Source organism: Onychomys torridus, chromosome 5 (assembly GCF_903995425.1).
Source record: "Onychomys torridus chromosome 5, mOncTor1.1, whole genome shotgun sequence".
Taxonomy (NCBI): Eukaryota; Metazoa; Chordata; class Mammalia; order Rodentia; family Cricetidae; genus Onychomys; species Onychomys torridus.
Window position 1 is genome coordinate 49,559,372 of NC_050447.1, and position 27,157 is coordinate 49,586,528.

The 27,157-nt window shown below is 49.4% G+C and overlaps 2 protein-coding genes and 1 non-coding gene across 3 annotated transcripts in view; 1 reads left to right on the forward strand and 2 right to left on the reverse strand.

Annotated features, from left to right (window-relative positions):
• The window catches only part of Fbxo31 (F-box protein 31), a 33,259-nt gene extending 26,736 nt beyond the window's left edge, over window positions 1-6,523 (reverse strand). The window contains exon 1 of the mRNA XM_036187577.1: window positions 6,120-6,523. Within this exon, the coding sequence (XP_036043470.1) occupies window positions 6,120-6,417 (298 nt within the window). The 5' untranslated portion in view covers window positions 6,418-6,523. The remainder of the gene's footprint in view (window positions 1-6,119) is intronic.
• A 331-nt stretch (window positions 6,524-6,854) lies between these two features.
• Trnam-cau lies at window positions 6,855-6,927 on the reverse strand. Its single transcript has one exon. It is a non-coding gene; the product is annotated as a tRNA-Met (tRNA).
• Window positions 6,928-16,961: 10,034 nt separating this feature from the next.
• Map1lc3b (microtubule associated protein 1 light chain 3 beta) lies at window positions 16,962-26,573 on the forward strand. The gene is made up of 4 exons (XM_036189105.1): window positions 16,962-17,094; window positions 21,893-21,948; window positions 24,361-24,467; window positions 25,066-26,573. The coding sequence occupies exons 1-4, from the start codon at window positions 17,055-17,057 to the stop codon at window positions 25,238-25,240; spliced, it is 378 nt and encodes a 125-aa protein (XP_036044998.1). The 5' UTR covers window positions 16,962-17,054; the 3' UTR covers window positions 25,241-26,573.
• Window positions 26,574-27,157: the final 584 nt, after the last annotated feature.

Sequence of the window (27,157 nt, forward strand, 5' to 3'; positions counted from 1 at the left end):
TGGTGACAGATGAGCTCACCAGTGGCAGGGCGGACACTCAGATCACCCCTCCACCCACGGTTCCAGCTTTGGACATAGATGTCTGTCTGCCCAGCCACACACACACTGGACTCAGCCACTGCTGGACTGCAGGAGACACTGGTCCTTTATTTTTTTTTTTTTAAGATTTATTTATTTTAATGTGTATGATGAGTGATGAGTGTTTTGCCTGTGTGTGTGTGTGTGTGTGTGTGTGTGTGTGTGTGTGTGTGTGTGTGTACCATGTGTGTGCCTGATGCCTGAGGAAGCCAGAATGTGTTGTATCCCCTAGGCCTGGAGCTACAGAAGATTCTGAGCCACTGTGTGGATGCTAGGAATCAAGCCTGGGTCCTCTGCAAGAGCAACCAATGCTCTTAGCTTCTGAGCCAGCTTTCCAGCCCTCATTTATTTTTTTAAACATTTCTTCATTTGTTTTTATTTCATGTGCACAGTGCTTTGCCTGTATGTATGTATGTATGTATGTATGTATGTATGTATGTATGTATGTATGTGTATCATAAGCATGCAGTGCATGTGGAGACCAGAAGAGGGCACTGATTCCCTAAAACTGGAGTTACAGAGGCTTGTGCAGCACCATGCAGGAGCTGGGAACTGGACCCAGATCCTCTGGAAGAGCAGCCAATGCTCTAACCACAGAGCCACTTTGCCACCCCAAACACTCAACCTTAAATAAAGCAAATTCAGAATACCACTCCTGCAACTACTGCCTGCACTGTCCATGGGCACCTGAACATTCGTGGGCTAACAAACAGACCAGCTGAAATGCACACAGGGTCACTGCGTCCTCTTAAGGAGCCAGCAGGAGAGGAGCAATCCAGTGCCCAGGAGACAGGCTCAGGAAGCCCATTCTGCTCTCATGACAGGCACCACTGACCACCAAGTCATCCCCAAGACACCTGCACAGCAGGGGCCCGTTGTAGGCAAAGGCCCTACTTGTCTGTGGTCTGAATTTGGAGTAGGCTGCCCTGGACCCTTCAGAGGTTTGGGACATGGTACTTCTGCCTACCGATGCCAGGCTTATGAGTCCTGGCCAGCCCTCCCGTCTCCACTGGGGACAACTGGACATCTGCCAAACGACAATGACTCACAATGCCCAGGCTCAGGCATCGCTGAAGGGAGAGAGAAGGTGTGCAGGGTTTCAGGAGGTGACTGTCTCTGCACAGCCCCACATGCTGTGTTTACACTCTGCCCAGAAGGAAGACACACCCAGTTCCTCAGATGCCCTGTGGCTGTCTCAGAGAGCCAGTCCACCCACTCACTGTGGCAGGCCAGCCTTCCCCTAGGCCTGCAGAAACAGACTCAGACTCAGCCTGTTTTCCTATGGCAAAGCAGCAGCCTGAAAGACCTTGTAAGTACAGATGTTCCTCCTGCCTCTGCTGCCAAGAAAAAGGCCATACAGGTTGTGCATGGAAGTTAACTTTTGAACACCTTAGAACTGGGCTGTGATGGATGATCCCTGTCATCCCAGTTCTGGAGGCTCAGGCAGGAGGGGGCAGTTCAAAGCCAGCCTAGACTACCGAGTGAGATCTTGTCTCACAAAAAGTCAAACAGTTTAAACCTGGTGTGGTAGTGCACACCAGCACTGTGGAGGATGAAGCCAACTAGGACCACAAACCAAAATACTGTCTCAAAAAAAAAAAAAAAAAAATCAAAAGCAAGCAGAAGAGCTAAGAGTCAGGTCCAATGGTAGAGAGCTCACTTGCCAGGTACAAGGCCTGGGTTTGAGCCTCACCCCCACCACACACCCCCAAAAAAAAAAAACGAAAGCCAGTCATGGTGCTCACATCTGTCATCTCAGCACTTGGAGTCTGAGGCACAAAGATTTGTCCAAGCTTGAGGACAGCCTGGGCTACAGAGTACAACCTTGTCTCCCAAGAAAGAAGTAAACCAACCTAAACAAATGCATACAAACACAACCCAAGAGCTTAACTGCTTCCTCGAGCAGGGAAGTGTGGGATTCCGGGAAGATGCCTCTCAACTCTGGGCCTTTGGCCCCTCTGTTTCCTAGACAATCTCCACAGAACGGGCAAGTTCAACATGTCTACAGGACATTAACTATTCCTAAGCCAACTTCAGACCTCCTCCTAAGACAGCACCTCCAAATTCAGCTACTTAACAAAGTTACAGAGCTCATACTGACAGTCAAGCTGGGAATGAAGGGGGCACTGGCTTCTCCTCTCCACCGCCTTCGGGTCAGACAGTGAGGAGCATGATGAGCAAACCCAGGGCAGACTCCGGACCACAACACTGTACAGGAACTACAGGGTCACTACAATGAGAGTCAAGTGTGTCTGCCATACAGTCCCTGCAGGGGGCCCAAGGGGAAAGCAACTGTTTCCTTGTTTGGAATTCCACCTTTAAAAAAAGAATTCCTTTTCTTTGATTTTGTCACATTTTCTTATATTTGTATGTGCGCAGGAGCCCTTGTGGTGGTCAGGGATCACCTGCAGGGGTCAGTTTTCTCCTTCCACCAGGTGGGATCCAGGGATTGAACTAAGGGCATCAGGCAGCAGATGGTTTACTGACAGAGCCATCTTGCCAGCCCCTGAATGAATACTTTGATCTAGAACTCAGGCCTGAAATGTCTAAACTCAAGAGCCCTGGGCTGGCTTTGGGAGACAACCCAGCCATGACGGATCAAAACTGGCCAGCAGCAGGTTTGGATCAAGCATTAACCACAGAGGCCTGCCAGACAAGGACAGGCCCTAAGGCTCTCCTGCCCTGGGTACTCTGGAGTCCAGGACTTATTTGCAGCCCTTCCCACATGACATAACTGCAGGTGGCCTTTGGCCAAGGGGGTGACTCATCAAAATAATGTTTATGCCCAGGTGGCTGGGTACTAGACTCTGTCCCTCTCCTCTGGGGACAGCATCACCACCCATGGCACAGCCCTAGAGGCAGGACAGAACTGGCTAACAAGAGGCACTCATTGATCTGCCCAGAAAAGATCTCCAGAAATGATCCCAACAGCGCTCAGCTGCCCAAGTCTCTCTACAACCTGACATGTGTGCCACCACAGCAGAGGGACCCGGGCAGCACCTGCATATGTCACTAATGGGGGACAGAAGACTCTGAGGTGCTCACTGTGTTAGCAACAGTCTACACACTGATGACATCACCCCAGGTTTCCAGTGTAGAAAGAGGTAGTTTGGCTTTTTTGTTTGTTTTAATTTTCAACAGTTACAAGAATGGAAGTCAGCAACTCATACACGCTGGGCCAGTGTTCATCCTCTGAGCTCCACTCCCAGGCTCTTTTTACCTTTTATTTTGAGATAAGAGCTAGCCTTGAACTCATTCTACAGCCCAAGCAAGCCTTGAATTTTTTATCCCTTTGCCTCAGCTTCCTGAGAGCTGGGACTGCAAGCCTGGCCACCAAACCCCACTTATAAACTTACTAAAGCAAATGTTCCATCCAGCCTTGACTGTTAATCACGGCCCAAGTCTCAGAAACAATAAATCCCAGCGACAAACGCTCCAACAAGTCTCACCTACTCCCCTGGGCCAACATCACAGCCCTGCCAGCACTCGGGAGGCAGAGCCAAGCAGATCTCTGTGAGTTCGAGGCCAGCCTTGGTCTACAGAGCGAGATCCAACCCAGGCACCAAAACTACACAGAGAAACCCTGTCTGGGGGGAATAAAAGAAAAAGGAGGAAGAGGAAGAGGAAAAGAAGAAGGAGGAGGAGGAGAAGGAGAAGCAGCAGCTGCTGCTGCTGCTCCAGGACTCAGAGAAGGGCAGGACTGTCTCACACACAGCAGTCCCCAAGGAAACTACACACAAAGCAACTGCCTCTGAGAGCCACAATTCCAGGCCTGCCAGCCATCCCTGACCTCCGAGGATTAGAGTACATGTAGGTGCTCTGACATGCCTGTACCCTGTGTGCGGATGGTAGAAGCAGGACAATGGAGAGTTCGAAGCCATCCTGGTCTGCACTGGGAGACCCTGTCTCACAAAAGGCTGCCAGGAAACCCAAACAGCACCAGCACAGGCCAAGTGCAGCACCTTAGAGTGCCAGAGACCACCTAAAACAGAAATCCTTCTGATTAACTGAGTAAAACTCACAAATCAAGGGGAAAACGATGGGTGTAGAGGGCTGGAGAGACTGCTCAGCACTTAAGAGCACATACTACTCTTGTAGGGTGCCTGAGTTTGGTTCCTAGCATCCACATGAAATGGTTCACAACCATTTGGAACTCCAGCTCCGGGGGATCTTATACCCAATTCTGGAACCTGTAGGCACTTACAGCCACATACACATACCAATACACACAAATGCACACATATACACAAATAAAAATAATAGAAAAAATTTTTAATTTTAATACTAGGTGTGGTAGCTCACACTCATAACACCAATACTCCAGAGACTTTACGTTCGTGTGCCTTTAATTCCTCGAAGTTGGAATTTTGGTGGAGGTGAGATGGTTTATTCTCCTTGTCATGGCTCTAGAGTCCCATAAAGCTGCCCGAGAGCTGTAGCAGTGGGGGGGGGGGGGACACACAGGACAAAGAGACCCTCCCAAGCTGCCACTGCTTTCCATACTGTCAATGGGACACTACACATTTTTGTTCACGACTCACACAGTGTGTCCCGAGCTCCAGTTCACTTGGCATGACTGGAGCACCCCTTCGAAATTTCTAGTTTAAGAAAAAGTCGGTAATCCTGTTCTTGGCAATGACCTACCCACACCTCCTACAGTTCCCCTAAAGATCAGCACAGGCTCAGCTGGCTGACGGAGAGCACTTTGGAGGAAGCTGAGTGTCACAGGTGTACACAGTAAACATCGGATGAAAGACCAGTCAACTCAGCGGGCAAAATTGCTTGCTGCCATGCCAACAACCTGAGTTCCACCCCCTGAGCCCAGAGAGCAGAGGTTGTCAACCTGTGGGTCAAACAACACTAGCACAGGGATCATCTAAGACTGTTGGAAAACACAGATATTTACTGTACGATTCACAGCAGCAGCAAAATTGCAGTTATGGAGTAGCAACAAAAATAATTTTATGGTTGGTGGTCACCACAACATGAGGAACTGTATTAAAGGGACACAGCGTTAGGAAGGTTGAGAACCGCTGCCCTAGACGAAGAAGCTATCCTCTGATCTCCATAAACATGCATACCCTGCTTACACACTCGTCACACACACAATAATAATAAACACAAAAGAAAAGACCGTGCTCAGAGAGAAAGTGAAAACAAACCAATACACATCGCCAACAGATATGCCAACAGCTGCGTTCAGGACTGAGGGCTTTTCATGCATCTTAGAAAACCATCAAAGTCACCCCTCGGGAAAGGCACCTGCCACCAAAGGCTCCAACTCAAACTTGGGGTAATCTGCCAAGCACCCCACAGTGGGTAAGTGGAGCCAAGGCCAGAACTCTGGTGTCAACCATGAAATTACACGACAAAGGTTAAAAAAGAACCCTGGTGCTGGGGAGGACCTAGGGAAACTGCGTTTCTCACACAGCCTGCCATCCCACAATCCCACTTCGAGAAGAGCAAGCCCACGAAGATCACCTCAGGGGCTCCAGAAGATAAATGTAAAGCCCCTGAATTCCTACAAAATGCACAAAGCAGTCTTTAGAGTGATGTTGCCAGAAGACAGAAAGTGCTGAAGCCCAGTCAGGGGACTACTAGCCTATGTGGCATGCAGACGGCGAAATCCCTGAAGCTCTCTTCACCAGGAAGGCTCTAGGACACACACCAACACGCCACTCAGGATGAGAGAGTACCCTGCTGTGTGCACATGGAAGGAAGGCCTTCCAAACGAGACTTTGACAGCTCTTGCTGTAACGCACTGGATGGGTGAGCTGACGGACTGGCTAGCTAGGTTTGGGGTTTGTTTGTCTGTCTGTCTGTTGGGGGGTGGGGTTTTTAAAGACAGCGACTCACTCTGCAGCCCGGGGCCTATTTATTGGCTACTTGTCTAAGACAAGAGTCTCACACTGCAGCCCAGGCCTCTTGGCTATATGCTTTTCTAAGACAGAGTCTCACTCTGCAGCCAGGCCTGGTTTGGCACTCTGCATCATGCTCCTATCTCGGCCAAATGCCCGAGATAATGGGATGCCCCCGCTCACCCTCGCGGCAGCGCCGTCTCCAGATAGTGTCGGTGTGCAAGATGCGGCGGAACCTGCTGCAGACCTGCGCCAGGCTGGGCAGGTCGGTGCCAGGCAGCGAGGCGAAGATCTCCACCAGCAGCTCCGGAGGGAGCTCCAGCAGGGTGCAGCGCGCCGGCCCCGCCTCGATGCGCTCCTCCTCGGGGTCCGTGTCTGCCTCACTGTCCGCCGCTGCTGTCTCGGCCGGGCCGCGGCGCTGCTGGCGGCGGCGGCACCCACGCGCGGGGCCCACGCCGCAGAGCCGAGCACACACCGCCATGCCCACCACCACCGCAGATGCGCGCCCGCGAGCGCGCACGCACAGCGCTCTGCGTAGGCTAGAGGACCCTAGTCCGGCCTGCTAGAGCCGCAAGCTCCACCCCAAACATGGTCACGCCCTCCGACAAAGCCCCACCCACAGAGCTTCGCCCTGCCCCGTGAGGGCGGGATAGGTCCCGCCCCTAAACGTGGGCTCGCCCTCTCTCCAGGCCCCGCCCCTATATGTGGTCACGCCCTCTCTACGGCTCTCGCCCATGATGTTGCCACGCCCTATTGCCAGGCTCCGCCCCAGAGCGTTTCCTCCACGGACCTAGGATGAACGCCCTTGCTCACCAAAAGAGGGTAGGGGACATGGCCACACCCCTCTCACCACCGATCCCTCTTGCTACAAATGGATCCAGATAGGGAGTCCCTGCCCCAAACAAAAGACTGCAGGAATGCCCCGTGTGAGGATCGAACTCACGACCTTCAGATTATGAGACTGACGCGCTACCTACTGCGCTAACGAGGCTCCTTAGCAACCAGCTCTGAGCCAGGACCTTTGCACAGGCGGCCTCGCAGCGAGCAGACTCTGGCAAAAGATACCGAGGCTACCGTCGCCTAGCAACGCCACGTCTAAACCGTCTTGCCCAGGTTGCGCCTCAGTTGCAAAAGGAATGTCTAGTGCTCAGTGAGGTAGAATGGCTGGTGTCCTCAACTTGCTCTCCTACTCACGTTTACCTGCACAGCACAAGGCACCTAGAAACTTCCCTCTCTGGAAAAGAGTGGTCAGGTGTATTCTCCGCAGCTCTCTCTCAACTTCATGACCCTATATATATGACTATACCAACTTTTAAAAAAGTTATTAAAATTAGCCATTTGCATGATGGTCTCTAATCCCAACTTGGGGTTGGGGGGTCGAGGCAGGAGGATCAGAAGTTTAAGGTCATCTTTGGCTACTTAGTGGTTTTGAGGCCAGCCTAGGCTACATGAGACCCTGTCTCATAAAAAGCCAATATGAGGCTCTAGTTACTACTGACCTGTGTGCCCCCTTGTAGTCCACTCAGTTAACTATCCCCCAAACAAGCAAACAAATATTACCTAATTCATTGATTGATTGATTGATTGATTGATGAATAATAATATTAACCAAAGGCTCCACTTGGTGATCTGTAATCCCAATCCTTAAGGGTTGGAGAGGTGGCTCAGTGGTTAAGAGTACTGACTGCTCTTCCTAAAGGTCCTGAGTTCAATGCCCAGCAACCACATGTATGGCTTAACAACCATCTGTAATGAGATCTGGTGCCCTCTTCTGGCCTGTAGTCATATATGCAAACAGAACATTGTATACATAATAAATAAATCTTAAAAAGAAGCTGTGTCCTTTTAGGACATCCTGAGCAACACAGCAAAATTTAAAACAACAACAACAACAAACTTGGTGTGTGGCTAAAGCCACTCCAATCTGAACCTCCTCAGGTCCATCATTTCATGAGCTTTATGTCCATGGACCTTCACTGAGAAAACAGAGCAACAGTGAGGTGTGTGTGTCCTAGTTCCAAATCCAGCCCCCGGCACCCAAGAGCCTCAATTCGATGTCTCAAGGGTCTCCCTTCACAGATTCATCTGCCTGCAAGCTTCCTAGCTGCTGTTCCTTTGCATGGTAACACATAAACGCCAGCGTGTTTCTGTGTTGCTCACTTACTGGAAAGTATCCACTGACCTCAGTGACTCCTCACCAGGTCCCACATTTCCTCACTGCCTCACCTCCATTTTTGCCCACCTCCACATTAGCTGCCCTGGTGGGAGGGAGCAGGGATGTCTCCTGGAAAATGCAGTTCCCATCTGCCTGAACCCCCACCCCACCCCCCGTTTCCCCCTGCCCCTCAGGGGACATACTCTATTCTGGAGCAAAGGTCCTGGTTTATTATAAACACCATTTGGATGGAGCAACCAGCACATGGGGAAATGCATATTTCCTCTCTGAGTATTCGAACTGGAAACAAACAAGGAGTCATGGTGAGGAATGAGGAACATGAGGCTGAGGGGACCCCAAGGCTCTGGTGGTTGCATCAGCTCTTGCAGCTGCCTGATTAGACTGGGCACTACTACTGCCTTGAGCATCCTTCCATTCCAAAACGTGATATTTGCTCTGTTTACATCTTTGTTTATTCAAGATCAGAAACAAAGCTAGCCATGGTGACAGGCTCCTATAACCCCAACACTGTGGAAATGTGATGGTTAACATTACATTTAAAAAGTTTACACTCACTATGCTTGAAAGACCAAAAAGCAAAAAGCAAAAGTGAAAAAAAAAATCCCTCTAATATGTTAAGCCCCTAGCTTGTACAAGCTATACCCTAGCAATCCACTTTAATTTTTCCCCAGACATTGAAGGCTATTCTTAAATTGACTGATGTTGTAGAATTTGCTGTTCTAGCAAAACAGTAGGACATAAGACTAACCCGATATTTCTGTTTTTGTAATCAAACTTTCTTACTCTGCTCAATGACTAGGACAACTACAAGACATATATGTTAAAACTAGACCCTGCCGACAAGTAGACCAAATAAATGTAATCCTGTGGTTTTTGCCTTTATAAGCCCTGGGCTGATATGGCTAGGCACTGCATCTTGGAAGTGCTCTCAGGTCCAGGAGACAGAAATAAAAAGCTTCCTCTTATTAAAATTTATTCATGAACTGGGCAGTGGTTGCACACGCCTTTAATCCCAGCACTTGGGAGGCAGAGGCAGGTGGATCTGTGAGTTCAAGGCCAGCCTAGTCTACAAAGGGAGTCCCAGTGCAGCCAGGGATACACAGAGAAACTCTTGTTGTTTCTCTGTGTATTATAATAATAATAATAATAATAATAATAATAATAATAATAAAATAATAATAATCAAATATAAATAATAAGGATAATTAAACAAATGGTGACATACATTAAATAAATATAAATCTAATAATTGAATAATAACAATTACTTTTAAATTTTTATTCATGGTCATGGCTAATCTCTGAGCAGCCCCAAACACATAACAAAAGTTGAGGCAGGCAACTCAGTGGACTACAGATGACGACCTGTCTGAAGAAATATAGACAGCAAATCTATCCACCCACAATATCAGTAACAGGAGCTGGCCAGAAAAGAATTTATACAGCACACACTTCCCTAGAGAAGCTGAGAGCTTATTAAAACATAAAATACTTTGGTCAAGTTTTCCTCTTTGGAAGAATAAACATTCCTATGCTTACAACGTGACTTCTGAGACTGCAATCCAAAACTGTCAGACAGACCGACACAAAACTACACAGCATATGTAATTCTGGTAATCAGTGTATAGGGGTGCTTATGATCAGGGAGGAAACTGGATTTTGTTTGAAGACTCAGAGAAAGGATCTTTGGGGAGGCAGCATTTCTGATTACAGTAAGTGCACGGCCCTGAATTCACTCCCCAACATCAAAATATCAAAGAAAACGGGTGAGACCCCAGAAGTGGTGGTGCATGCCTTTCATCCCAGCACTCAGAAGGCAGAGGCAGGCAGATCTCTGTGAGTTCAAGGTCAACCCAATCCTCATAGCAAGCAGTTCCAGCCAGACTTACATAGCAAAACCCTGTCCAAAACAACAAAAAAACATACAGAGGAAAAATTACAAAGAATATAGAAGAATCTGTACATATATAAAGAAATGAAGTTAGTGAGGAAAAATACACAAGAGGTAGCTTTTGCTAAATACTAACTTAGCAAAGTAAGCTGAGAGCTGTGCCAGGCAATGACATACACAAAGATAGGAAAGCAAAGACCTGCCAGGAAGCAGGGACTGAACAGTCAGAAAGGCACGGAAGGAAACCTCAGGCCAGAATGGAATCTGAGCAGATGAAACAGGAGATGGAGCCAGGACCAGGGAGGATGATGCAATCCTGAAGGTGGTGTTTTGGGAAGCCAGCTCAGGCTTCCAGTGCAGCGTGGGATGCAGATGAACTTGCAAGATTATATTTCATGGTACCAAACACATTTTGTTTTGGTTTAGCGTTTGATATACACAGGTGAAAACTTAGTACAGAAAATTTATAAATCTCTGTTGCATAGATACCTCTACATATAACCAAGTTCTTTTACAAACCTTCAGATAAAAAGTGGGGCAATTGAAAGAAAATGGTGGGACTCTGCAGTGCTATTGGGAATGGAAACTGGTGCAGATGCCATGAGAATCAGTATCAAGGTTCCTCAAAAATCTAAGAATGGAACCATCTAGGTATGCCACTTCTGGGTGCAAACCAGGAGGACTCCCAAGTCCATGTGCCACAGAGACACTTACACAGTGTTCACTGCAGCTCTGTTTACAACAGCCCTGAGACCCAAAGAATGGATGTGGAAAATGTGCATATCCACAAGGGAATGCTATTTAGTTGTAAAGATTAATGAAGTTATGAAGTCTGCAGGAAAATGGATGGAACTGGAGGTGATTTTATTAAGTAACATAAGCCAGATTTAGAAAGATGAAGAACGAATGTTTTCTCTCATATGTGGACCCTAGGTTCTGTGTGTATGTAATCTAGGACATAAAAGTAGAACAGAGACCCTGAAGGGGAGGAAGACTCCTTAAGGGAAGGAGAGAGTTTGCAAGGCTGTGTACAGCTACCCACCACCAGACACAAGGAACCAGTGGTTCCTGGCCGGGTGGGGGGGTGGGGGGGTGGGGGGGGGGGGTGGGGGAACAGTGTAGACTCTGGCACCAACTGTGGGGAAGAAGGCAAGAGACCCCAGCTGGTGACCACAGGGCCTCTCTGGATTGGTGTGTCATACTTAAGATGCTTGTGCAGCTTCGCATTCCTAATAAAGAAAGGAAAACTACACGGAAGAGTAACCAGGCTTGCAACAGTGATGTGGGAGACAGACAGACAGACAGACAGACAGACAGACACACACACACACACACACACACACACACACACACACACACTCACTTGGGAGAAGGGGACTGATGAATCAGTTCACCCTGGGCTGCACTTGGCATTGGAAGTCAAGCCTAAGCTACCCGAAACCAAGTCTCAAAAAACAAGCAAAAAGTGTTGTCTTTGACAGGCGGTGATGGCACACACCTCTAATCCCAGCACTCGGGAGGCAGATCTCTAAGTCTACAGAGGCCAGCCTGGTCTACAGAGCGAGTTCCAGGACAGCCAGGGATACACAGAGAAACCCTGTCTCGAGAAAGAAAGGAAAAGAAAGAAAAAGGGTGGACTTTGGGTAAGCATCATGATTCATGCCTGTAATCTCAGAAACTAGAAGGCTAAAGTATCAGGAAGGACGCGAGTTCCAGGCCAGTCCAAGCTACAGTATGAGACCTTTGAAATAATAAATATGTAAATGGTGGAAAGCGTCTATTTGTCGGTGCCAGGAGTCAGAAGCACAAGTGCAGAGTGGTAGAAAGTGCGGGAGGCGCCAAGAGGGAGCCAAGGCACAACCACCTTGCAAGAATGAACAGCCCCGCGGCGAGTATGGACGGAGCGACGCCGCAATTCCGTCCAGTGGCCCAGAGGTCTCCCTAGGCCGCTGTCCCCGCTGTCCCCGACGGACTCTGCCCAACAGATTGCCCTGTTCCCCTAGACGTTCTTGAGCAATTCTTGTTTACTTGTTCCAAAGAGCCGGTGATCTGAGATTGACTGCACAGCTGGCCAATAGCTTCTCAGACAACAAAGCCGATGGGCGGTTTCTTCCAATCAGAAAGAGATAGGGGCGGGGCGGGCCGTGCGCAAACCCCTCAGCTCCGCGCACACCCCGGGCCCATCGCGCCCTCCATGTTGAGTGTGGCGCCTCGGCTCTGTGCTGCGGGCGGAAGTGTCCTCCCGTCTTCTGGCGTTCTAGCTTCCGGTTTTCTGCGTTCCGGAGTGCCCAGGTTCCAGCCTAGGCTCATCGTTGGGAGCGAGCGTCGGTTTCCAGGTGTTTCCTCATCTAATCTACCTCCTAGGAATATGAATAAGCAGTGAGGTGGGAATTTTTCAAGGTGCCACCGCCTGGGTTCAAGAATGTTTAGTTGATACACTTTTTACTTTGTATTTTTAGAAAAGGGCTCATTATGCGTATACCAGGGTGGCCAGGAACTCATAAAGATCCTCCGGCCTCTGCCTCCAGAGTGCTGGGATTAAATTTAAAAGCACCAGGAAATTCTTTGAGTAAACAGAATAAACGTTGTGTTCTTGCTTTTCTACTGTATGTGGACTGACTCGGAGAAAAAAAAATCATATTACTAAAAATAAATTATACTCTGGAGGCTAAAGCGATACCGCAGAGGTTTAGAGCACCCAGAGGACATGGGTTCAATTTCCAGCACCCACATGGTGGCTCAGAACGGTCTCCAACCCCAGTTCCAGAGAATCCGATGCCGACTTCTGTGGCCACTGCACATATATAGTGTACAGAAATACATTCAGATAAAATTCATAGATATACAAATAAATGGATTTTTATAATAAATCAACTATGTGTTATATAAACTATGCATCTTTTGAGTTTTGACTGGAGCTGGAACCTAGGGTATTTTGGAAGCTGGGCAGGCACTCCACCACTGAGAGTGTTGGTTCACGTGCCTAGCAGTGTTAGGTCCTTGCACTACTAAAGAAAACCAAACAGACTTGGGTGAACCGGAACCCCTTAGGTGACTCATGTCCATTCAGGCACACTCCTGTTGGCAAATTTCCACGAGTCTGCTTCTTGTGTTTTTATGTGAAATGTTAGCCCGCTCTGAATAGAATCTAGATTCTGTCAATATAAACCGCCATTCTCCTGGGGGAGGTGGGACTTGAAAAGCATCATTTGACTCCCCTGGGTTCTGGTTGGTTTCTTCTCACAACATGGTGTTGGGATAGATGGTTCTAGACTCACACTGCAGTGAGAACTTAGGCTGGCATCAAAGCAGCTTTCAAAGGTGTAGACTTCAGCATAGAGAAAACAAAAGAGCAACCCTACATTGATAAGCCAGGGGCCTGAGGTTCTGGGGTTGCCCAGGGAAGGCAAAAATCCCTCTTTCCCTTCGCCATTGCCACAAGTCAGATCTGACTCCCTTTCCTTGTAGTTTGTGCAGTTCAGCAACACAGAAAAAGAAAGCCCATTTTCTTTTCTTTCTTCTTCCTCCTCCTCTTTCGCCTTTGTCCTTTTTTTTTTCTTCTCCCAGACAGGGTTTCTTTGTGTAGTCCTGGCTGTCCCGGAACTTGCTCTGTAAACCAGGCTAGCCTTGAACTCACATTCTGCCTGCCTCTGCCTCCAAATTCTGGGATTAATGCCAAGTGCCACCACTGCAGGGCAAAGAAAAAAAAAAAGACAACAAAAGAAAATTCATAGATGCAGGTGGATCTCTGTGAGTTCAAGGCCAGCCTGGGCTACAGAGTGAGTTCCAAGAAAGGCTCCAAAGCTACACAGAGAAACTGTCTCAAAAACCCAAAAAAGAAGGAAAAGAAAACTCATTTCTTACACATACACAATAGTAGTTAAGTCTGCAGGCAAGGCTCACTGGGACCTAGAAGATTTACATTTCCTTTATTTTTTGTTCCGAATTCAGGCAACAATTCATTCCACACACCAGAACTGTGTTCTCCTGAGCCAGGTGCAGGAGGTGGGATTTACAGCTAGAGATAGGCTGCAGAAAGCATCAGTCTTATTGTATATAAATAAAGAGAACTACATTAAAGCAGGCAGCAGTGTGAGACTGCCCATTTCCAAGACATGCTCCTTCTTCGGTGGGGACAGACAAGAGAAAACCTGACTAGCTGACGTCAGACCTCCTTGGAAAGGCAGAAGACAACTTGATGCTAGTTGAAGTAGTCTGCAGGGAGATGTGACTCCACAGCTCCTGTTTGGGGGGTTTGTTTAGTTTGAGACCTGTTACACAAGGTCTCACTATGACACTCTGGCTGGCCTGGAACTCACTATGTAGACCACATCTGCCTGCCTCCGCCTCCCAGGTACTGGACTAAGGGTGTGGGCCACCGTGCCCTGCGCATCCTAGTTTTGTTCTTGTTGTTTTTCAAGACAGTTTCTCTGTAGCTTTGGAGCCTGTCCTAGAACTCGCTCTGTAGACCAGGCTGGCCTTGAACTCACAGAGATCTGCCTGGCTCTGCCTCCCGAGATAGGGTTACAAGGGGTGAGGCCCGATGGCTCACACTTTCAATCCCAGCACTCAGGAGACATAGCAGGCAGATCTCTGTGAGTTCAAGGCCAATCTGGTCTACAGAGAGCTTTCCAAGACAGCCAGGGCAGGCAGTTACACAAAGAAATCCTGTTGGTTTTTGTTTGTTTTTTTTAAAGCGCGCGCATGCGCGCGCACGCACACACACACACACACACACACACACACACACACACGCATGCACGCAAAAAGATTTTTATTTAATGTATGTGAATGTTTGCCTGTATGTATGCACTGCACCATGTGGGTGCCTGATGCCCGATGCCTGAGGAGGCCAGAATAGGGTGCCAGATCCCCTAGAGCTGGGGTTAAAGCTAAGCTGCTGCCACATGGGTGCTGGGAACCAAACCCAGGTCCTCAGCAAGAGCAGTCTGTGCTCTTAACCACTGAGCCATCCCACCAGCCCCACCCCCCTCACCCCTTTTTTTGAGATAGGTTCTCACTACGTAAGAACCTGCTATGCAGAACACGCTGCCTTAGACTCACAGAGATCAGACTGCCTCTCTTCTGGGTGCTGGGATTACAGGTCTGTGCATCGTGCCCAACTTGGCCTTGAACTTTTGATACACCTGCTTCAGCCTCTAGGGTGCTAAGACAACATGCCTTGTGTCACCAGATCTGGCTTCCAATTTGACTTTTAGTCTGGTTTTTTTTGTTTTGTTTTTTCAAGACAGGGTTTCTCTGTGTAACAGAGTCCTGGCTGTCCTGGAACTTGCTTTGTAGCCTAGGCTGGCCTCAAACTCACAGAGCTCCTCCTGCCTCTGTCTCCCGAGTGCTGGGGTTAAAGGTGTGCGCCACCACTGCCCGGCTAGTCTGGTTTTTTCGGGGGCCTCAGTGCAGGAGTTTCATTCAAAACAACAGTCCTCAAGTTTGCAAACAACAAACAAAAATGAACAGCCCTCTGTGATTTTACTCAGTAATATGTTTTGAATGTTTCCTGTTCACATCGATGTATAAGGCAATCAATCCCCTTGACAAACAGTATGTAAAGAAAGTTGTTTCTAGCTGGGCGGTGGTGGCACACGCCTTTAATCCCAGCACTCGGGAGGCAGGGCCAGGCGGATCTTTGTGTGTTTGAGGCCAGCCTGGGCTACAGAGTGAGTTCCAGGAAAGGCCCAAAGCTACACAGTGAAACCCTGTCTTGAAAAACAAAACAACAACAAAGTTGTTTCCAGAGTTAAAGGAAGAAGTCCCGGGTGTAGGGATGTCACAGTGCCAGGCAATAGATCTGCAAGGACACCGGGCTGGCACAAACATGGCACCACACACAGAAGTGGGGATGGCTGCTCAGCACTGTTAGTTTCCACTCTATACCCATCACCGGCTCTTCCAGCTGAAGTGGGAAGTTCACAGGGAGTTCGAGGCTCAGACTTGAGGCTTAGACTGCAGCTGACAACCTCAGGGTCATGGCCTAATGAGACTGAAACCTGTCCTAGACCACAGGCAGCCATGGCTAAGGAGTGGGCAGGCCCAGGCTCCAGCAGCAGAGGTGATCAGCAGGCAACCAAGTGGGGACAGGCCTGTGATAAAGCCACCCAGGGGTCAGCTGAGGTAAAAGTATCTGTCAGCGAAGGGACAGCTGAGGTAAAGGTCTCCAGACAGGACTGTCTTCCTGGACTCTCCAAGGTGGATCATGGCTGGATCAGGCTTCTGCTGGTGTTCCAGGACTCTGTCTGACTGCTCACATTACCAAAGCGTGAGAGGTGGTGGGAAGGAAATGAGGGTTACACATGGGCTGGCACTCTGGGAAGTCTAGGTGAGCCATGTCCCCACAAGTCCATGCTCAGGAGCTCAGGTACACAAAGGGGCTTTTATAGGAAGGGAAAACGGACGCGCTGAACAACACTGCGGTGGGGTTACTAACTTTTTGCAGGAACACGCAGTTGACCTTGACCTACAAGTCTGGAGTTCCTGAGACCTTGCTTTTCTCCAAGTTCAACCTAGGAGTACATACTTGTGTTAGTGGCGGTACAGGACACGCAGGGGAAGGAGCCACAAGAAGTCTCCAGACATCTTGGGGTTCGTAAACGTAAAGATTATTTAGCAGGCAAAGACTTCAAGTCGGCCGTTTTTTGTTTGTTTTTGAGAGGTTAGGGGTGACAAATGACGTGGGCAAAGGGGCGGGCACTGGGACACCGGCTGGGCCACGCGTGGGCAGAGGGGGAATGCTGTCTGCAGGTCTCTCCGGCACCAGCACCCGCTGCAGGGAGGCGCAGACCCCTAACTTGCGCGCAGCAGCAGCGGCGGCCCACCAGCGCGGCCGGCGCACGCGCAGAACAGTCCGTTCCGTGGCCGCTGGCACGCACGCGCACCGCCCTGGATTCCGCCACTCCAGTCATGGCGGTTGTGCGGGCCGCCCTGGGTCCCGCCCTCGCTGACGTACCGCGGGTCACCTGACTCAGCTGCGGGCTGAAGAGACACAAGGGAAGTCGCCGTCGCGGGAGCTAGAGCCTCCGACCCAGGACTCCCGCGCCATGCCGTCCGAGAAGACCTTCAAGCAGCGTCGCAGCTTCGGTGCGTGCCCCGGGCCCTGGGGTGGGAGATCCGGGTGGTGTCGGGAGGGGTGGTGGTCGGGATCCCGGTGGTGTCATCAGGGGCCGGGACGTGCCAGGGGCCGGTGGGGTCTCCCTCTCCATCCCCCAGCTTCGCGGTCCCCGCGGCCTCAGTCCCCTGGGTAGCCCGGGCCCGGCGCGTCACCTTGGTCGTCGGTGGTCTCGGCGTCCCCGCCGGGACAGGAAACCCGACCCGAGTGGCGGAGGGGACCGTCCCGCGGCGCTGCCGGCTGTGTCTTTAGTGGGTCCCGGGTCTGGGCGCCCGCAAGCCCCGGGACAGCACCCAGCCGCCTCCGCTCGGACAGTCGCCTGGGGACGTTGGTGTAGGAGAGAGAGCCTTTGTCTACTAACGGGAATTTGATAGCTGTGTGCTTTGCTTGTAGTGATCTTTAGTTATTCTGGAACAGTTGTCAAGGAAGGAGTAAGGGGAGTGCGAAAGTGAGCCTTGCACCTTAGCTAGAACCCGGATCCCCAGAGTGGCCGAGGGTAAACTCTCCGAAGCTCCATCCGTCTTTGCCTTAGAACGCATTTTAGGTGTCATCTCCCCGTCCCCCAGCCATTCTGAAGAAAACGCGGGGACCTGATGACTGCTGCTTTCCTTGCTTCTGACTTTAGTGGTCTTGACTGTGGGCACAAGAGTTTAGAGGTTTGCCATACAGACGTTGTTTGGAGCGGCCCCTTTGTGGAGGCCACACCAATCTTGCTTCTCCATTTTAAGGTATCTAGATTGGTGGAGCGCTGGAGTCTATCTGCAGTGAGGGGATGCTTACAGGGTGGATTTAGGGCTCACTCCAAACAGACCCTTTGTAGCTGAAGAACCTGGGTGGGGCCTAGGGCCGCGAAGCTCAAGATCCGCCTAGTGGCAGAATCCCTTTAGCTTTCTGTCATACATTCTTGCACTTCCAGTAAGTAGCCATCATCCCCAGTGCTGAAAGGGGACTAAGACATTCTGGAGGCCAGGCACCCTTGCAGATTCTTACAAAGACAGAACCAACTTCAAGTTAAAACTTGACTAAGTGAGAAGCAGGCAGATCAGATCTGAGTTCAAGGCCAGCAAGTTCCAGGACAGCCAAGCTACACAGAACCCTGTCTGGGGGAAAAACAAAAAACAACAAACAAAACTGATGGAATGATTTCAGGATCCACTCTTCTCAAAAGAGGGTTTATCCCCCCTAGGGGGACCCATTTATTTACTAACAAACCTGTTTCTCACCCAGTGCTCATTTTTTTCTGGATGGTCCTAAGCACCTTGAACCCATCTCTAGGGAAGTTTGTATACTGGACCAAAATAAATAGCCCCAGGGACTGACACCCTCTCCAGGAGGCAAGATTCCCATCAAATTCAGCTAGATGTCAAGCTTTTAATCCCAGCACTGGGGAGGCAGAGGCAGACCTGTCTGAGTTTGAGGCCAGCCTAATCTACATAGTGCCTTCAGGCCAGCCAGGTCTTCATAGTGAGACCCTTCCTCTTTCAAAACAAACAAAATAACCTAGGTGGCTCGGGAACCTAGGTGTCACTCAGTGCTGGGCCCAATGGAGAGAGATAACTTAGTAATGGGGGTTGGGGGTGGCATCTGTTCTTCCAGCACTAGAAAAAACAATATTTGCTTAGACTTCTACCCTCTGCTTATCTGCTCCTGGGCCTCTGTAGGAGCTCACTGCCATGTTGTGTTTTTTATTTGGTAATTAGTCATCTCTCCACAATCCTAGGTGGGAGGCACTTGGGATGCTGAGAGGCTGAAACTGTCGATGGTTGCTTGGGCTGGTCTCTGGAGAGAGGCGTGATAAATATGTCCTTACAGTTAAAGGACCCGGTCTCCTCCAGTACAAACTGTTGGCCTCTGAGCAGCTGTCTGCTTACAAATGCCCTAGCATGCCCTGAATGTCCCCACTCTTCAGGGATACCCCAGTTCACTGTCCCTGTAGCCAAAGGCTGAGCAAGTCCTACGGGCCATCCGTTTTGTCCCTTGTTTACTTTAATAAAGACAACTATTATCTGGGCAGTGGTGGCGCACGCCTTAAATCCCAGCACTGGGGAGGCAGAAGCAGGTGGATCTGTGAATTTGAAGCCAGCCTGGGCTACAGAGCGAGTTCCAGGACAGCTGAGGCTACACAGACTGCTCAAGAAAGCAAAACCAAAAACGGCCTGTCTTTCCCTTTGGGGTCATATTTTGTTTGGGACAAATGAGGATGACATTGTAGTTTCTGGCGGAGCCCTTTGGCCTGTTCTTTTCCTTCTCAAATCGTCGATGAGAACTTTGCTACTCTGAGAAATCTGCCTCTGCCTGAGCATTCCCATCTTAACTAGTTGGGTCTTTGTTGTGGTGGTTGGTTGGTTATTTTAAACAGACTGGGCTGGCCTTGAACTTAACAGAGATCTCCCTATCTCTGCCTTCAAGTGCTGGGATTAAAGGTATGGACTACCACACCCAGTTTTTATTTTTATTTATTTTTGTTTTTTTAGAGACAGGGTTTCTCTAGCTTTGCACCTTTTCCTGGAACTCACTTTGGTAGCCCAGGCTGGCCTCGAACTCACAGAGATCCGCCTGGCTCTGCCTTCCAAGTGTTGAGTGCTGGCACACGCCCTTAATCCCAGCACACGGGAGGCAGAGCCAGGCGGATCTCTGAGTTCAAGGCCAGCCTGGTCTCCAAAGTGAATTCCAGGAAAGGTGCAAAGCTACACAGAGAAACCCTGTCTCTAAAAACAAAACAAAACAAAACAAAACAAGAAAAAAAAAGGGCATGTGCCACCACTGCCCAGCATTTTTATTTTTTTTAAAGGAAGAGCTCAAGCTGGGAGGTGGTAGTGCACACCTTTAGTCCTAGCATTCTTAAAACCAAAAAAAAAAAAAAAAAAGCTTGCCCAGCTGGGGTTTGGGGCCTTGTGAGTTAAGTCTTTAGTTCTTTTGCCTCCATATATGTCTGTGCACCATGAGCATTGTCAGTGCCCATGGTGGCAGAAAAGGGGGTTAGAGATGGTGGCTATAGGCCACGTGTGCTCCTAACTATTGAGCCATCTGTGCAGCCCCGGAGTGTGGACTCTGTATGCCAGGTATGTGAGCAGCTACTGGTCTGAGTGAGTGAGTTGTCGTGACTTGTCCTACATTCTAGAGTAGTCAGCAGGGATGCAATGGAGTTTTTCTGGAGAGAGGCGGGATGCCGTGCACAGCTGGGACCGCCCCATCTGTGGGGTGACAGGAGAGATGGTGCAGAGAACTCAGCCAGCTCTTGAGTAGAGAAGGGTAAAGGGTAAGCCACTTGGTGCTGGTGCAGAGCCTGGCATGTACCAGGCAATGTTTTGTCAATAAGCACACCCCAGCTCCTTGAGTTTACTCTGAATGGCAGCTCAATCTGCAGTTGGCCCTTCAGATTTCTGTCAGGGAAGAACCACTGGTAGAAATACCAGCCAGGACTCTTCCTTGTCCATGGAGCCCTGTTCCTCATTAGTCTCTGAGTCCATGCCTAAGGTGATTTTTAAGTATTAGCTAGGAACATGGGAGCAACACGATATGATTGCACTTAAAACGGGAGTTATTTCCATGGCCTCCCTCTCCCTCCCTCTCTCTCTCTCTCTCTCTCTCTCTCTCTCTCTCTTTCTTTCTTTTTTTTTCTTTCCCGAGACAGGGTTTCCCTGTGTAGCTTTGCGCCTTTCCTGGAACTCACTCTGTAGCCCAGGCTGGCCTCAAACTCACAGAGATCCACCTGCCTCTGCCTCCTGAGTGCTGGGATTACAGGCGTGCGCCACCACTGCCCGGGTTCCATGGCCTTTCTAAAAGGCAATCAGAAAGTTCTTTTTAACCCGAATGCAGTTGGCAGTGACACAGAAACTTGTGGTCATGTTGGCCACAGCATCATTTTTTTTCTGGAGCTTTCTCAAGATTTTTCACAACACTGTTTGCAAACACCATGTGTCCTCCCCAAAGTGTCATAGTTCTGTTAGTTTTGTTTTGATTAACGCTGCCACCTCCTTCATGAGTGACTCCAGCTGTCAGCCTAACAGAAAGCCTGGTACAGCATTGAGAATGAAGAGAAGACTGGCTTTTGCCTTCCCAGCTTTGGTCAGGTAGAGGCGGAGTTCAAGGTCATTCTTAACTACATGATGAGGTTGAGGCCAAGCTGTGTTACAGGAGACCCTGTCTCCAAAACCAGACAATGAAACGGAGCTATTCTCATGAAAGTGTTCATCAGCAGACTCTATGGGGTTTTGATGGGGGCGTTGAGAGTGTCAAACGCTGTAGCCCAGGTACACAGCTCTAATTTCAGCACTGGGAAGACTCAGGCAAGAGGGTCTCCAGTTTGAGGCCAGCCTGGGATACACAGACCATTTCAGAAAAGAAATAAACCACATCCTGAATGGTACCAAGTGGCCCTCCTTCCTTAACCAGAAGTGCTAAGTGAAAATTGCATTAGTCCTTGGTGTTTCCAAGTTGGACTGAAAAACTAACAAAACTTGACAGGAGAGATTGGGAGACACCCACTTCTCCCCAAGTTACAGTTAACCTGCTCTGTGTGACTATACATCTGGGTTTGCAGCCCCTTGAAATGAGGGTTTACCCTCTGGGTTCTGTTGAACTGCCTGATAGACCTGCTGTTGCTTTTGGGCCACTGACTGCCTCAGTGCTCAGTGGTGAGATGGGATCCATACCTGAAGTCCAGGGAAAGGTGTCCCCACTGCTCTGTTCTGCCTCAGTACTGGACCGTCCCCAGCAGGCATTGGTAGCACGGCCCCTGATATCGCTGTGTCTCTTCCTTTCTTGCAGAACAAAGAGTGGAAGATGTCCGGCTCATACGGGAGCAGCATCCCACCAAGATCCCGGTAGGTCCTACTGAGGCTGTCATGATACTTCTGGCTCCACGAGACAGCTCTCCCCTGCCCCCACAGGAGCTCCTGGACCCTGGCTTTGTGAACTCACCGAACCACACGCTTCTCTTCTAATCAGAACTTGTTGCTCTTGTGCCTGTCGAAAGGGAAAGGGACAAATGGGCTAGAACTTAGCTTTTTTCCTTTTCTCCGTGGTATCCAGATTGAACCCAGGGCCTGAGCAACTGACTACTAAACTCTACTCCAGCCGTCACTGCTAGGGAAACAAGGATGACTTCTGTGGGAATCAGTAGTCCTCAGGGTGGCATGGCTGCTTTGTGTAGGAGATGAAAGGACATGACTCTGAGCCCCTTACTGAGTGTCTTGCTGACAGACAGCCATCAGTGCCCCCCTACTCGGTGTTCCCTGAAGTCAGGCATGGACAGGCCAGGGTTCAAAGTGTCTCATGTTCTACAGCTAGTCCCCACATTCGGGGAGGAATTTGGTGTCGCCTCTTTCACAGTAGAAGAAGACTTAGCCTCGCAGGATGTCAGCCGTCCCTGGGTTAGAAGGGAGCCCTAGTGCCAAGTGCTGCAGGTGTCTCCGTGTAGCTTTCTCACCAACCTCATCATACCATTCTCAAAGGGGAAAGTCAGAAGCTGGGGGGGGGGGGGGGGAGGGGGGGGGGGACATGTTGTTCTAAATGGCTGGACATTTCCCAGTCTGTCCTCACATGGGGGTAAAGCTTCCTGGGCAGGGCCCTGTGAGTAGCTTTCCCTGAACTGAAACAGTCCTTTGGATTGCCTGCCCGACCTACTTGCAGGAATCAGCCGCCTGAGCCTGCCAGGATCTGCAGGCAACTTCCTGCAAGGCTGTAGTCTGGGCGTACAGCAGCGGTTCCTTTCTACAGTAGCTTGGGATATTTGCAGAAACTCAGCTATTGATCTGCTCGTGACACCAAGCAAGCATGAGAGCCAGGCTCTGTAGTTGAGAATAGTGGCCAGAGTGTCTGGCTCCTGGGCTTTCCAGGCTGGAAACCTTGAGGGCAGAGGCCTGTTTCAGACCAACCAGTCACGTCTTCCATCATGACCTGTACATCTTCTCAAATTGGAGAGAAGGAAAAGCAGAAGTTAAGAACTGGAGAGGGAGCCAGATATGCTTAGATGATTGTTTCATTATGGGGATTCCCAACAAGGGGCTGGAGCCTGCTCAGGGACAGCCCTCTAGTGTTCCCACACTTCTGACCTTCTAGAAGAGTGCCAGTCTTTCTTACATGTCCTTCACTACTCTGCACTTTGGAGGGTCTGCCTCATAAACCCAGGTATGTGGCACCCACAGTTGGCATTTTCTGTGGATTCCATGCTTCTGAGCAATCCACAGGATGTAGTTTTCAGTCTCCCAGGGATGAGGATGGCAGCTTTTCGAGGAACTACATGCAGGTCACACTCAGGGAGCACGTGCAGACATGTGCTTTCCCTCCAGAAGCATGTCACTGTGTTCCTTTTTCCATGACCAGGCAGAGATTTCTGTTCTCTGGGTGGATACATGGCACTTAGAAACTAGTGCTGAGGTTCTAAGGCCTGTCAATGAATGCTTAGATCTTACAGCAGCTTTTTGTGTCGTTTTGGTGTTGAGGCTGGTCTCTGTAATCCAGATTAGTCTATAATTTGAGGCAGTTCACTGCCTCAGCCTCCAAATACTGGGATTATACATGTGCCCCATGTCCATACATAGCTTTTTGGGTTTGTTGTTGTTAAATTATTATTATTATTTTAAAAGAATTTCTCAGTATGATAGCCCTGGCTATCCTGGAACTCACTCTATAGACCAGGCTGGTCTTGAACTCACAGAGATCCACCTGCCTCTCCCTCCTGAGTGCTGGGATTAAAGGTGTGCTCCACCACACCCGGCTGCTTTTATTAACATTTCTTAAAAATTATGTTTTGGGTAGAGAGATGGCTCAGTGGCTTAGAATGCTTGATGCTCTCACAGAGGACCTGTGTTTGATTCCCAGCACCCACACAGCAGCTCACAGCCATTGAATCCATAAAACTTATAGCCGTATATATTAGTAGGTATGAGGAGGTTCATGTCTGTGATCTTAGCACTTAGGAGGCTGATGCAGGTGGATAGCCATGAGTTAAAGGATATCCTGGACTACGGTGTAAACTGTTCTTAAAAAATCCAGCCGGATATGGTGACATACACCTTTAATCCTAGCAAAACAGCTTTAACAACAAAAAGGGTGCCTGGTGGCCAGTACATGTCCTGTGCCACATTTCACAGGCAGAGCTGTGAATGAATGCTGGTCACACGGGTGTTATGGGAAGCTAATGGAAGATGGATCAGGCCCGACTCTACATAGCACATGCTGGCCACAGTATGGGGAACACTGTGCCTGCTGCTAAGTGTCTCTGGCCTTTGCAGGTGATAATAGAGCGATACAAGGGTGAGAAGCAACTGCCCGTCCTGGATAAAACCAAGTTCCTTGTACCTGATCACGTGAACATGAGCGAGCTCATCAAGATAATTAGGTATTTGGCCATTTCTTACCCGTTTCCTTGAGTGACACTTCTCCTTTCCCCATCTGGGTGCCAGCCGTAGGTCCCTCCTACTTCTTTCATGTCCTTGTCAGTCAGGTGGGTCCACCCTGCAGCTACATGTATCTCAGGACAGCTATGAATGTGGTCTAGCATCTGAGGGGCTAAAGGTTGGACAGATATACTGTATGATGGTTCTTTGAAATATTGCTAGATTGCTGCTGACTCATTTGAGATCCCCCATCCTAGTAAAACTGTCAGGAATACTTAAGCTTGTGGACAGTGAGAGTTAGTAAGAGAATATGGACTCAGAACTGCAGCAACCTGGAAGGCTCTGGCCAGTTGTAGATTTTGAATACCAATGGCTATTTGGATGACAGTTTCAAGCTGGCGTCAGATACAGAGCCAGTCCCTCCTGATTCCAACCATCGCTGAGGGCTGTAACATGCTAAGAGGGCTATGGGCTTGCTTAGTTTTGCCAGATCAGTGGTTTGGTTTTTTTGTTTGTTTTGGTTTTTTGGTTTTTTGAGTGGCCCAAGTTCTTCACAGTATGGCAATATCAGTGAGTCTCCCCACTGTCTTCTCTCCACAGAAGGCGCTTACAGCTTAACGCCAATCAAGCTTTCTTCCTCCTGGTAAACGGGCACAGCATGGTGAGTGTGTCCACACCCATTTCTGAAGTGTACGAGAGTGAGAAGGATGAAGACGGCTTTCTGTACATGGTGTATGCCTCCCAGGAGACATTTGGAACAGCACTGGCCGTGTAAGACTAGAACAATGCCTGATGTTTGTTAAGCCCTTATCAAGGAAAAAAGGGACGTTACCAGCGGATGCTGGTCAGCTCACACTCACAGATCAGAACGTAGGCGCCCACCTAGGGTGTTGTTAGGAACTGTTTGTCAGCCAGAAACTGAGCTCCATGCAAGTGCATTCAGCTTGGAAACTCATCTAAATTAGGCTCTCTTGTGTTCAAACTTTAGAAGTTTAAAAATAAAATACTTTGCATCCTAAGTTGCCAATAAAACAGACCAAGTTATTTTGCCATTTTTCTGCTCAGTAGGGATTTAAAATGGAACAGCATCATCAGGGGCACAGTCTCTTCCTGGGATCTGCTGCCTTCTCTAAAAGGGCTTCAACTCAGCAGATAAGTCTGCCTAAGCGGTCCCTTGGCCCAGGTTGTCTAGCAGAGGCCCCCAGAGGGCTCTGGCTTTGACCAAAAACAGGCCAGATGTGTAGGCTGTAGCTCTAAGTAGCACCATGTTCACCCTCAATGGTGCAGGGAAGCTTATTTGCTGCTGTCTAGATGCTACCACAGACACCACTGCTTAGAGGCCAGTTCCAGCCTTGAACAAGGGGTTGCTTGGTCCAGCTTTATAAGAGGCTGCAGTGTTTTTCAACTGGTTTGGATTTTGTCTGCCCCATACCTGCTCCAGGGAGGGGAACAGCAGGTGTGCGGTGCTGGCATTAGGATGCAGCTGTCAACTCTGAAGTTGAAATGCACTCCCATCTGCACTTGGCTTACAGCTATAGATAACGTGTTAGTGTGTAACTGTTTTTGTAAGAGTGTTCTATCAGACAGCTGTTGAGTCTCCCACTCGACGTCAGTACATTAGATGTCAGCTGTGAAGACAACAGCAGCAGGAGATACATGCTCTTGATGATATCCATGGCCCGTTCCAACTAATGCAAATCACTGCTTCCTGCTACCTGCATGTGGTCCACTGTGACACTCAGGCCATCCTTGGTCACTCATGTTTGTGATCTGAGATTCTCAGTGAGAACTGCCTGCTGTCATGGAGGAAAACCCGACATAGCCACCTCCTACCCTAGCTCCTTACAGGCGCCCCTCCCCCTCCCTGCATGCAGCTGTCCCCTTGCTAACTTTCAATTTGTTATTTTATTTACATCATGTATATTCTGACTACCCTGTCTTGTGTAGGTTGTGTACGTCATTATGTCCCCGGTTTTTATAACTACGGTGCGATCAATAAGGATTCCTGTAATACTGCTTTAAAAATGCTGCCCCGACGGGCGGCCTTCATTTATAGGACACCTGTACACTTCAATGCACTAAGTGAATAAAGGCACAATTGAACCTGTCCTGAGAGCTGTCTCTTGGTGTCAGCATGGGATCTGGGCCCTGTGCTGAGGGGGAGGGCATCTTCCTCTCTCTCCTTGGTCAACACCTTGCCACGAGTTCCTGCTTTTAAATTTTCTGGATAGCTGACCTATCTGCCAGCTGTCAAGATGCAAGTTAGTGCTGTGGTAACACACATGATGGCGGCCTTGCCCATCTGAGCATGCACAGCAAAGGATGGGTGTGGGGTGGGAGGCTTTACTCATGTGGACAGCTGCTGACACTTGGGAGACAGTGGAAGCAACTTCAGCTTAGGGCAGATGGCAGCTGCACGGGGTTGCATATACTGTCCAAAGGAAACAGGACATTTCAGGTGCAGCACCGTCTCAGCAACCCTCACAATGCAGATACTGGAAGTGAGTCTCACCAGGTCCCCTCCTACAAGAACAGGGCGACCATCTCACATCCTAGGGTTCTGACTATAAAAGATTACGCAGCTGAAACATCTTTAACCCAGTCAAATATTTGCACTGTGAGGACACTGTTGAGAGCTGGGAACCTTGGCAGGAAGGGTAGAGCCCGAGAGTCCTAGAGATTGGAGGAGCAA